The sequence below is a fragment of the Fusarium solani genome, assembly GCF_023522795.1.
Source record: "Fusarium solani strain SB1 chromosome Unknown bctg00000008, whole genome shotgun sequence".
Classification (NCBI taxonomy): Eukaryota; Fungi; Ascomycota; class Sordariomycetes; order Hypocreales; family Nectriaceae; genus Fusarium; species Fusarium solani.
This window is the reverse complement of record NW_027072148.1, coordinates 2,413,096-2,425,120: the sequence shown is the minus strand read 5'-3', so window position 1 is coordinate 2,425,120 and position 12,025 is coordinate 2,413,096. Positions and strand designations below refer to the sequence as shown.

At 36.6% G+C, this 12,025-nt stretch overlaps 3 protein-coding genes across 3 annotated transcripts; 1 reads left to right on the top strand and 2 right to left on the bottom strand.

The window, feature by feature from the left end:
• Positions 1-1,425: 1,425 nt before the first annotated feature.
• MRS44_012812 (uncharacterized protein) lies at positions 1,426-2,004 on the bottom strand (the record flags this gene model as incomplete). The annotated part of the gene is made up of 1 exon (XM_046278991.2): positions 1,426-2,004. The coding sequence occupies one exon, from the start codon at positions 2,002-2,004 to the stop codon at positions 1,426-1,428; it is 579 nt and encodes a 192-aa protein (XP_046126611.2).
• Positions 2,005-3,879: 1,875 nt separating this feature from the next.
• Positions 3,880-4,484, top strand: MRS44_012811 (uncharacterized protein; the record flags this gene model as incomplete). The annotated part of the gene is made up of 2 exons (XM_046274224.2): positions 3,880-4,235; positions 4,289-4,484. 2 exons carry the CDS (start codon positions 3,880-3,882, stop codon positions 4,482-4,484), a joined length of 552 nt encoding a protein of 183 aa, XP_046126613.2.
• Positions 4,485-5,907: 1,423 nt separating this feature from the next.
• MRS44_012810 (uncharacterized protein) lies at positions 5,908-7,092 on the bottom strand (the record flags this gene model as incomplete). The annotated part of the gene is made up of 1 exon (XM_065618924.1): positions 5,908-7,092. The coding sequence occupies one exon, from the start codon at positions 7,090-7,092 to the stop codon at positions 5,908-5,910; it is 1,185 nt and encodes a 394-aa protein (XP_065474996.1).
• Positions 7,093-12,025: the final 4,933 nt, after the last annotated feature.

Sequence of the window (12,025 nt, the reverse complement as noted above, 5' to 3'; positions counted from 1 at the left end):
GCAATTGAAGGAGCGGGCATGGTGTGGCCGTGAGGGTGGAAAAGTTGGGTTGCTTGATGATGGTGTGATGTTGGAAATGAGGCAGATGGAAGGGCTCGATGCAGCCAGGCTGACTACCGTTCCGAGATACCCCTTTTAGTCACAGAATGCGAAATTTTGATATTGGGTTTTCAACTTGTTTCAAGGTCATTGTCCTTGCCTACCTCAACATGGAACAAAGCACAAGTTGCAGAGGTAGGTGTATTCCCAGTTGTCCGCTACCGTTACGATGCCACTGAAGAACTAACGTGGTGTTGTTTAGGGAACTGTACGCAATCTTCTTATCTACAGCCATGGTCTCATTCTGGCAAAGCATCCAAAGCAAGTGACTGGGCCTGCTGTATCAGCAATCCATATGTTTCTTGATTCCTCTTGAGGGAAGGATAGGGTAGGAGACCGGCTTCCAGTAACCAGCATCAATATGAATCCTGGGCAGGTTTAACGAACCTACGAAGTGAAAGATGGAGGATGAAAGAACAAACATAGTTCAAATGTCATCAGACGTGATAAACCCCGTGAGGCAACCCTAACTCTTAACGTCTTTGCCTAGAAAGGGCGTTGACTACCTAATCTCAAGCAAAGGTAATCTCAGGAGAGTATAAGAAGCCATCCCTCATAAGTATCTGCGGCCCACCCTAGAGTTTGACCAGAGGAGCTACGAGGACTGCGTGCCACCATATTTATGTTTTTCTTCCTCTTTCTTGGTGTGTTGTGCCAACTGAAGGGCGGACATGTCCTCTGGAGAGAGCACTGTTGTGAGGGAAAACATTCACCGGCTTTTGTTGAATCTCAAAGCACGAAGGAGAAAATGGGTGATTCGTGAGCAAATGAGCCAGGGCGGTCGACAACAATTTTCAGCTAGGTAGTACGTGAGCCTCGACTACCACTCACTGACCAAAGAGTAAAAGGTAATCGCCACACTCCCGTCGAAAATAAACCTCCCCAAAAGTCTGAATGAATGACCGCTTGGAAGCGCTTTGACTGGATCTGATGAGTTCTATTCATGTGTTAGAATGGCCAGGCCCAGGAAGACTGACACTTACCCGCGTGACGACGGTCTCTCCTGTCTGCCTGGTGACAATCATCAGAGATAGGTCACCTCAAGGTCGAGAAATCAGTCTCAGTTGTCAAACTTTCAAGTAGACAACGATGCTTCCTGTCTCGTCTGATCGCCATCTTGCGCAGAATCTGGTTTCGTTTGCGATTCCAAGACCGGTGTCTCTTGTCCTTGAAACAGTTCGCCATGGTTGACCTGGCATTGACGGCGTCTTCTCTTTGGCCTGGGGTTGAACATAGTTAATCGCTCGCCTGTAATAACCTGCCTGATAGACTTCTTGCGCCGGGAAACTCGATCCCTCCCTGTAATAATCTTCTTGAGAAACTTGTCTAGGAAGCTCTGGCAGAGAAAAGTGGCAACAAACGCTCCAAAATCTTGACCCTGCGAAAAGCTTGATCAACCTCATCTGGCGTCAAACGTGTCCTCCCAACCATGCAGATGTAGAAACCGGCAAGGTAGTAGGTCATGTGAAGCTCAGGAGTACCCCCCACGCAGGGTCTCTCTGGACTCATATGATGAAAGCCCGTTCTCGGATACAGTCGGGCACCGTCGGTGACATGCGCTTCGAATCGTGGAGAACAAATAATTGAGTAGCGGAAGGGCGCATTCCGTACGACACGAAGCTCGTATACTCTCCCAAACATGTAGAGTGCCCACTGCCTGGGGTCGCCTTCGTCGTCGATATGTCGCAGAAGCCAGACAGGCTCGCCTTGGGGCTTATCTTCTGAACTATCGCGGCTCTCTTGGTCAGAGGACTGGTCGATTTGTTCTTCTAGGCTATCGTAGCCTTTGCCGTCAAGGAACCGGGCGCTCTGATCTTCGTCTTGCTCAGAGTTGTAGACCAACAGGCATGCCACCCCTGTTACACCCGCTACTAACATACAGACGACAATCTTGAGCCGGAGCATCGTGACCACTGTGATTTCTTGTCGTTCTGCGGAAGGTCACCGGCGGGTTGAGACTGAGAAGGCTTGGGTCGATACGTACTTGCAGAGGAGAACTGACCGACGAAATGGATTCGATATTGGCTCGGAGACTGGTTCATGAGGAGATTTTGGAGTTGCTTCTGGACTACTGCTGAAAGTAATGGGGAGAAAAGAATAGAGACAAAAGAATAGAGGAATGCGTACAAAGGCATGCAATAGTGTTGGAGGATCGAAGCAAACCAAGTTCACGAACGCAGGAGCAGCGCATATTGCAATCATATCACGTTTGCTCTATTCAACAGGAAGCTGCGTTGGCCAAACGGGCCGGGTGGGGTTGACAGGCTGATTCATGAGAATTTTGAGAAGCCACCAGCTCATGACTAGGAAGCAAATGGTGCGTTCGTAGTGGTGATAACATGATGGGCCTCCCCTGAGCCCCCGCACAGAGGGATGTGGTGTTCGTGATGAGGTCGATGGTGATGCAGGTCGGATTGGCAACAACAGATGACGACCATGTGTTTTTCCACACCATAATCTTCGAAATGGAAATGAATAAGTAACCAGGCCAAGAAGACCTATAGAGGAATGCTGATAAGAGCGGACGCTGTTGTGTTTGGCACATTGAAAGGGTCGGGGTTAGGAATATCACGCTAAGGCAAAAGCTGGAAAGGAGATGTCTACACACACGAGAGTCATTCAAATACTCGTTTGGCTGGCCAAAGATCCAACTTGAAGGGAATGACGGTGCAAAAATAAGAGCGAATGGCTGCATCAACTTTCAAAAAAGTCCGAGTTGGGGATTCCAAAAAAACATACAACAGCGGGGATTCGCTGGTCGTCACCGACCCAACTACTAATCCGCCCCTCACCGGCTTATCTATGGGAGAGCGGACGGGATCCCGAGTTCTCCGGTGGGTATGGTCGTATGTGATAGCTTGAGGCCCGAATGCCGGTTATATTCACCGAACATGAATCCTGGATATACGGATTTATCGCTTTGTCAGTGGCTTGAGCCTGGTTTCAAGATCTTCATGGGCCGTTGAGTTTCACGTTTCAGGACACCAAAGTTGGGGTGTCATATGTTCCACCGCCCACATCCCGATCAATGAAACCTCTTCTGACAGGGGAGATGACACAGAAGGTCAGTGCCTAATTTGCCTCAGAACTGAATCTCAGCTGCTTTCTAATTGCTTGTTTCGTAGACGTCTCCATGATGATCCAATCACAGGCGAGGGATGACTGGAGCAAGTCTTCTCGGCACACCTCCAACGATGTTTGAGACAACCTCTTCAGACGGCTTGGCTACACGTTGGGACATGGATGCGACAAGAGTTCGTCATCGCAGGAGCAAGATTTAGGCAATATTAGCGACGCATTGCGCATTCTTGTTGTCTCGCCCACTCTCGGGTGGTTTCGAGTGTTGCAAACAAGGACACGAGAGTGGATGTTGCCAGTCTTTGTAATGAATTTACAACCCCCAAGATTTATCTATAAGAGATGTGGCGTGACCAAAGACCCGAGAATCCTACCTTGGATCTATCCCATAGCGCGGGCGTCTTTTCTCTTTTCTTCCCTCTTTCTTTCTTTTTCACAGTAATTCCTACCAAGTACGATTATTGGCGGTTGAAGGTATCACTGGAGGATACATCATTCGCAGCCTCTCCCTGTTCTACGCATTACCGAAGGATAAATCATCATGTTAATGCTGGTATATGGGCTACTGGCAGCAGTCGCCGTCGCCATGCCGCTTATTGAGGTGCATCAATCAAAGCCGGCTCTGTTACCGAAGCTTGAAACAAAGAGGCAATTTACAAGTCAGTACCCCGACCTGTGTTTAAAATTCCCAACAGCTAAGCCATGGTAGTTCGAACGAATCCTCCTCTCGAGCGACGAGCCAATAGGCTTATACCAGTGGTGGTTGGCGGCCCCCAGGACACGTTTGTTCCCAATTTGATCAGGGCCGCGGTTGGCGACGTGATCCAATTCCAGTTCAGCTCAGGGAACCACACAGTCACTCAGAGTGCCGAGGACGCCCCATGTCAACCGTTGCAGGCGACGGTGGCTGGAGCCATCCATAGCGGGCACATCCCGTTCGAGGCTGGGCAGACTACAGTTGGGACCTTTAATTTGCCTTTGACCAGTACCGACCCCATCTATCTCTATTGTGCGACTGGCCCCCATTGTCAAAACGGCCAAGTCATGGCAATCAATCCGTAAGAGAAATCCTTAGCTAGGGTGTGAAGCTTGCTAACTGGAACACTCATAGGCCAAACGAGGCCTCGCTGGTCAGCTACTCGAAGCTCTCGGCGGAAGCATCAGCCAACGTCGATGGCACCGAAGTATCTGGAGGAACTGTTGGAGAGATTCCGTTGGAAGGGGCAGCCTTTACCCCTGCCAAGGAGGAAGAAGCACCGCCGCCACCTCCACCTGTTGAAGCTACGCCTTCGGCAACACCAGCCTAATAGATATGACTGTATTCCAGCTATAGTAGAACAAGTTGAGGTACTGGTACTTCATTCAATACTTACATATCATGTGCTTTTCTGTTGTTGAAATTGAATCAGTAGTGGACTTATCGCTTTGCCTGTCTTCTTTAGTTTGAGATGCCAGCAAGCAAGGGGTTTCTATAGTATATCTTGCTATGAGCGTACTGATGCTTGCCGATTGCCTGAATTATCTTTTGATGTCTGCTTTGTCTCCCTCAACTGCCCATCTACGGACACGCAAGTCGAGAGAAGTCAAGATGACTGTGATTAGTTATTGTGGACAAGACACGAGAGCCGGCAGAACATCTCGGTGACAAATGGGAATATGACTAGAGAGGTTATTCGGGAGAACTCGTTAAGGGAAGCCGTAAATGGAACTTTTGCTGGCCTCACAACTCAGCATACCTATGATTGGCAAGCCTCAAGGTCACTCTATGTGATTTGCTGCTGAGGTAGATGCACTCTCTACAGCTGCGTGATTCAGTCATGCTGACATGACCTGTGAAGGAGTAAAGTGCAACTTTCACCCCACTCACAAGACAGATCATCGCCCTCTAGATTGCGGTATTTTCTACAAGTCGTGAGAGTAGGTATAGCTTGAGGCTCTGTGATTACAGAGCGGACGGGAAGGCAAGGGATCGGGGATATCAATGACAAATGATCTTCTAACTCTCTTGAGTACTGGCCAATACGAACCTTTCATCTCTTCTTGCGCAGCGAATGCCTATAGAAGCGCGAAGGACGGCGCGACAATCATGTAGAGTCTTATGTGGCGGAGGCTTAGAGATAGCTGGTAGGCGCAAGCGACAGCATTACTGCACGGTTCGAGAAAAGTTGTTCATCTCAGCAAGATAGTTTCACATTGTCACTTAAAAATGGCGTTGTTGTCGCATAATACGGCAATTAGCAAGCTCTATAAAAGGTCGACTGTCCGTCGCTGATCCTCTTTACCCTCATCCCCCTATTTTAATAAATCTCAACTTCGCCCGCCCCCCCTGTGCAGCTCCCAACTAAGACAGCTAGTCAAGATACTACGACCAGATGATAGCCCAATCGTACTGCAACGACTGCGACAACTATTCCATCCGAATCGTGTGTGAGAGTGGGCATATCGTACAGCACCAGTATTGCAATTACCGTGAGTCTTTCTCCTATTTCGGTATGTAATCGTGTGTTGACTAGCTAGACAGACAAATGTAAGGGAAGTATCTGGTGTGGAAGAAAGCGCCCACTCACCACCGACTACTGTAACTTATGTGCGTAACTTTACGGTTTCAATTATGCTTAGTTCTAATATGACAACGCAGGCCGGAATGAATTGTAAGGCAAGGGGGCGTGAGATTGATCCCCGAGGACTTGAGGTTAGGACCTGGACTAGAGGGGGTTGAACGGAGACTAGTTAGGCATCAAGGGTAACTCCAAGTATCTCATAAACCGCCTTAATAAACGCAGCTGGGGAAGGGTGCTCTGCACTCAACATCCTGTTCATGACATATGCGATCGTAAGCCCCCTGTCCCTATCCATCACCACAATGGAACCTCCCCAACCGCTACCCCATCCAACACTGCCCTCTGGAAGCTTGCCTTCGACGATTCCCGAGCCAGGCCCGGTGAGGTAAATCCCAAGTCCGCGCCTCCCGGGCCGCCCTGTGACCAAATCCACACCGCTCGCATGTTCCGAAAGTGCCAGTTTCACGGCCTCGGCCGACAGCAGGCGATGGCCACCGTCCGCGCATATGCCGCCAAGCGAGATGCAGGAGAGGATCTTGACCAAGGCCCTGGCGTTTGTGTGGCCGTTGACTGAGCCCAACACGCTGGACCTCCAGAGAATAGTATTGGCGTCCTCAGCTGTGAGCAGGGGGTTACACAATGTTCGCATTGTGATCGACTCCGGTTCACATCCTATCTGCTCAAGTGCCTCTTGGATCGAAGGTCCCGGTGGAGGCACGACAGGGGCCACTCGGCTCCGGTCTTCCTTGCGGCATCCGAGCTGGAAGTCCGACCCGATGCCGAGCGGCTGACAAATCTCCTTTGTTACGAACTCATCGAGGGACATTCCCGTCTTCCTGCGCACCAGCTCCCCAACGAGAAACCCCTGCGAGACACCGTGGTATCCCATTGCGCTGCCTGGAACCCATAGCGTTGCCTGACGGGCCAGCTTGTCGGTTGCCCCTTTGGCATCGCACAACTCCTCCAGTGTCATATCGTCCTGCCATGCGCTGAGGCCCGCTGTGTGGGCTAAGACTTGGCCAACCGTGACCTCAGACTTCCCGTTCTCTGCAAACTCGGGCCAATGATGGGCAACCTTGTCCTCAGGACGGAGTATGCCACGGGAAATCAACATAAGAGCCGCGAGGTTGGTGACCAGCTTCGTGGTTGAGAAGACGTTCACCACGGTTTCCCTTTCCCAGGGCTGTTCGGCTGCTGGGTCCGCCCAGCCACCCCAGATGTCCACGACATTTTCGTCACCATTGATGTTGACGCATAGACTGGCTCCGATATCTTGCCCGGACGTGATGAATTGTTGCATCAAGTCGCGAAGCTTGGAGAACCGAGGGTTGCATTGGCCGGAGATCTGAGCCATGGTCGGAGATGATAAATGTATGAGGTTTTAAGAAAAGGGTTAAGAAATATGAGATTAGACCTTATATAATAGTTCTAAGGGTATAATGGGTAAGAAAAATTTCTAATAGTTTTCTAAATTTCCCCGCTTATATATTACAATAATAAAAACTATTATTATTATATTTTACTAATTATATCTCTAATATAAATTTAGTATATATTAAATTAAAGTATAATATTTATAAAAATTAAATATTAAATAAATATATAATTGTAAATATTATATAATCTCTTAAAAGAGTCTTAGTTATTAATAAAAATATATTTAATCTTAATATAATTTTATCTTAAAGTTATATAAGTTATTTAATTTAAAAGAAGACATTTTAATTTATTTTATTTTTAACTTAAATTTATAAGAATCTCCCCCTCTTAGTTATATAATATTAAAAATATAAATAATTAATTATTTATTAATTATAATCTATTATTAATTAATATATATTAAGCTTTAAATTTTATTAAATAATATTAAGAGCTTAAGATATATTTCTTTTATAAATATAATTATTAAAGAGTTAAGTATAAAAATATTATTCTTAGACTTTATTTTACTTAAAATAAAAATTAAAGTATCTTAATTAATATCTTAATAACTTTAATAATAATATCTTTATACTTAAAGCCTAAGGTCTTAATAGGTTTAAAGTAATATGGTTTATTTTGTTGATAAGTCGGGCTTCTCCTTGAACCTGTGTGTATTGCTTGTGTTGTTATTCCTATGGGAATCCCCTCTTTCCCTTTTGGGCCACGACTTGACCTTCCTAATTGGGCCTAGTGTGACGACGATCCGGAGATCACCCGGCCCGACATTGAAGGCACGTGACCACCCTCTGAGCTATTGTACAGGGTCTAATCTAATATATTTATATAATTATTAATAGCTTTAATAATATATTAAAATTAACTTTATTTATAATAAATAAATTATATCTTAATTAGCTAAAGAGATTAAGATCCCCTTTATATAATAACTCTTCCTTTTAATATTAATTTTTTAATTATTTTTATAATTTTTAATTACTTAAAAAGATTAAAATCTTAAAGAATTATATTTTTATTATTTGTATTAAAAGAGATTTAATTATAGCTGATAATAATTAATTAATAATATATTAATAATAAAATTATAATAATTATTTTTTATAAAAACCTTTAATTAAATAATTAAAATAATATAATTAATATTTATTAATATAACTTTTAATATAATTAAAATAACTTTATTAAGATAATTTATAAGCTTTATAAAAGTATTAAAAATACTTATAATAAGCTATAAGAAATAATATTAAATAAAGCCCTTTAAAATATTAAATTAATTATAAGGCTTAGCTAATTAATATAAATTAAACTTATAATTTTTAATTATAATATTTTTCTTTTTTATTTAATTTCTTTTTATTTAATTATAATATTAATAAAAGATTTAATTTTATTAAAAAAAAGCTTTTTTTATTAAAAGCTCTTAAAAAGAAATTAAAAAAAAAAAAAAACTTATTAATAGAGATATTATATTCCTTAAAGACTTATAAGATAATAATTAATATAAAGTATAGCTTATAACCCTTATTATTAATATTAATACCTTTTATAATATTAAACTAGTATTTAGTTAGATATATTTAGATATTAATAATATAAGGTCTTATTAAGAAAATTAAAGAATATAGCTATAAGTATAATAATATTAAGAAATATAAGTTATTAGTATTATAAGTTTACTTAGAGGGATTAGTTCTTAGAGTTAAGATTAGAGTTTTACTTAGTAGTAGATAAAGGTCTATAAGTTTAATGAATTAAACTTATTTAGTTAAATATATAATATATATATCTTAGCTTATATAAATATTTAAAAAGTATTATCTTAAATAATTAAGTTATTATAATTACTTAAAATAATTATATTAATAATAATATAAATTTTAAATAATTTAATAGTTTTAATTAATATATAATTAATTAATTAATTAAGTTTTATTATTTTATAATTTTTAATAATTATAAAAACTATTAATTAATTAACTTTAAATAATATTATAAAAAAATTTATATTTATATAAGAGTATAGTTCCTAAATAGGTTAAGACTAGCTAATTAGCTAAACCTCGGGTATAAGGTTATATAACTTTACCCTAGTATAATATCTTATAGCTAAGGGCTCTTAAAAGACTTAATAAATTAAAGTCTTATATATAATAAAGACCTACCTTTTATTTATAATTTTTACCTTAATCTAGCTATTAAGGCCTATTATCTTATAATTCTTTAATTTTTTCTTACTTAATAGATAATTAGTATAAAATTAAGATAAATAAGTTATTAAGAGAATTATATTATAGCCCTAGGCTATATACTTTAAGGGCATTCCTTAATAGCTCCTTTAATATAGAGGGGAATATTACCTTTAAACCTAAGATACTATAGTATTAAACTATAGCAAGAAATATTAATAAGTTAATCTAAGAGAATAAGAGATAATAAAAATTATATTATATTAATCCCTAGGTTAAGACTAAGAGCTTATTAATATTATTAAAAGGGATTACTTATCTCCTTAATAAGGAATAATAACCTTAACTTAGAGGGCTAGTCTTATTAATTATATATTATAAGAGAGGTAATTTAATGCGCTATAAATAAAAGAGCTTTTTAGAGTTATTTATTAACTTTAGCTTATTAAAATAATTTAAATAAAGTTATAAGTAAGAATAAAGATATAAGAGATAAGAAAAGTAAGAAATATAAGTAATTATTTTAAAAATACTTATTAATAATATATATATTTTTACTTAATTTATAGCTTAATTAGCTAGAGGTCTTAAGAAGGACTATAAATAGCTATTATAATATAACTATAAGACCTTTAATAAGGCTATTTTTATAATAAAGATTTATAATTAGCTATAAGCTATTAAGTCTAATAATTAATTATATATAGGTATAATATTAATATAATAAATTAAATAATCTTTAATAAAGTTATATTATTTATTATAAATTTATTAAAGAAATTATATTATTAGCTTATTAAGCGAGGAATTATCTTAAAAAGAGTTTAAAGTATTTATACTTAGATAATATATTAATTTAAAACTTTAAAAGAAATAAATTAGAGATTAATTTATAATTATTAAGTAAGCTATAAAAAAGACCTTAATATAATATTTTATATATTAGAGAATACTTCGCGATATATTAAATAAAAAAAAAAAAAAAATAATTACTTATTATTTTTTTTATTATTTATAAAACTAAGTTAAGAAAAAACTTAAAAGGTAAAGATTTCCCTTAAATAAGGCGAGAGATATTACCTAAGAGGTAAAAAGGCTTTAGTTATTTTTTATAACTTAAAATACTAACTTTAAATAAAAATACCTCTAAGAGGGCTTTAAGTTATTATATAAAAGGTATTACTTACCTTATAAAAAAAGCTTTAAAGGAAGTAATAAAAGTAATTTTTTTTAAGATATCTCTTTTAAAACCCTAGAAAATAAAAATACTTAAGTATAAATAAGTTAAACTCCTTTATATTAATATCTTATTAGCTATAATAATAATAAAAACCTATAATAAAATATTAAAGATATAAAAAATAAAGGTATAAATCTTAGGTATATTATATTAAAACTTATATTAATAAAATAAATTTTATAAACTAGATATTATTAGGCCTAAGGGGAGAATAATTAATAAAGATTAACTAAATTAAGGCTAAAAATCTAAATAACTTAGAAAACTAATTAGGGTAAAGGTTAAACCTAAACCTTTAACCTTATAGTAATATTAATAGGTATTAATAAATAAAGTAGCCTTAGTATTTATATTAATTCTTAGAGGGCTTAATAAAAAAGAAATCTTAGTCCTTATAGATATAAGTATAGAGATTAATATAATTAATATAAAGCTTATAAGGAAGCTAAGGCTTAAGCCTATTATAAATTATATTATTTTTAATTTTAAGTCTTTTAAAGGTAATTAAAGCTATAAGGGAAATACTTATTAGCTTACTTTTTTTTTTATTAATTTTTATAAAAGGCCTTAAAAGGTTTAATAAGTACTTATAGGATTAAAATTAAGATATAAAAACTATAATATTATTATAGCTAATTACTTAATAAAATAAGAAAGTATTATTATAAACTATAAAGCTAATAAGTAATATTATATTATAATAGCTATAATAAATTTTAATTCTTTTACCTAAGAGCTTATTAAAAATAAAAAGAAAATATATATATTATATATTATAGCTTTCTTAACCCTATAAGAGATAACTTAATAAGATATAAGCTTAAAAAAAAATAAGATATAAAAAACTTTAAGGAAGTTTTTTTATTAAATTTTAAGGATTTAAAGAAGTCTTTAATAAGTAAGTAATAAAAATAATATTAATCTTAAAGGTAATCTATAAGATTAACTTAATAAAAGGTAAAGAATTACTATATAATTTATTATATCTTATAAATAAGATATAATATTAAGCTTTATAAAAATATATTACTAAGAATATAATTAATAATAAAATATAATACTTTATAAGCTAAGCTAAGGTATTAATTTTTTTATTTTAAAAAAAAATAAAGGCTTAAGACTTTATATAAACTATAAGGGCCTAAATAAGGTTATTATTAAGAATTATTATTTATTCCTTTTAATTAGTAATTTATTAAATAGGCTAAATAATATTAAATAAATCTTAAAGATTAATATCTAAGATATATATTATTAAATTAAAATTATTAAGGCTAATTACTAAAAGATAACTTTTTATATTAAATATAATTATTTTAAATATATAATTATACCTTTTAGGCTAATTAATATATTAATTATATTCTAAGTATATATTATATCTTATATATAAATAATATCTTAGTTTACTCTTAGAC